Raw genomic sequence first — 610 nt, forward strand, 5'->3', positions numbered from 1 at the left:
ACTTCCCCATTGCCATTCCCACACTGACAACGTGCCAGATGTTTTCTTCTGCCTCACTTTACATGTGAGGGAGGGCAACACAACGGGCAGCCCAAGACCATGGAGGCTTCCACAGCCATGTCTTGTACACCGCAAAAGTGTGGAGTTTTAAGCAGACTCCACGTCTGCTTGTAAAGAAAAGACACCCCAAGAACTTCTTGGAATGGCCTGAAGTTGCACCAATGGAGGTTCAGGTAGGATATTAGGAGAAATTTCATCACAGAGTGGTGATGCTGTGGCACAGCTGCCCAGAGAGTTGGGATGGGATCACCATCCCTGGAGGTGCTCAAGAACCATGTGGATGTGGCACTGTGGACATGGTTGGCAGGCATGGTGGGATGGGTTGGTGTTTGGTGGATGATCCTTTCCCAGTTTTAGTGATTCTATCAGTCTTCACAGAATCACAGAATGGCCAGGGTTGGGGAGGGACCTCAAGGATCATGAATCTCCAACCTCCTTGCACATGCAGGGCCACCAGCCTCCCCATTTAATGCTAGACCAGGCTGCCCAGGGTCCCATGCAGTCTGGCCTTGAACACCTCCGGGGACGGGGCATCCACAACCTCTCTGGG

General features: G+C 52.8%; 1 protein-coding gene across 1 annotated transcript in view; it reads left to right on the forward strand.

Annotated features, from left to right (window-relative positions):
- Positions 1-221: 221 nt before the first annotated feature.
- Positions 222-610, forward strand: part of NTAQ1 (N-terminal glutamine amidase 1) — a 2113-nt gene continuing 1724 nt past the window's right edge. The window contains 1 exon segment of the mRNA XM_042837058.1: positions 222-233. Coding sequence (XP_042692992.1) covers positions 222-233 — 12 coding nt within the window.

Source organism: Centrocercus urophasianus, unplaced genomic scaffold, assembly GCF_019232065.1.
Source record: "Centrocercus urophasianus isolate 14NV4802_14NV808 unplaced genomic scaffold, USGS_Curo_1.0 seq_661, whole genome shotgun sequence".
NCBI classification, from domain to species: Eukaryota; Metazoa; Chordata; class Aves; order Galliformes; family Phasianidae; genus Centrocercus; species Centrocercus urophasianus.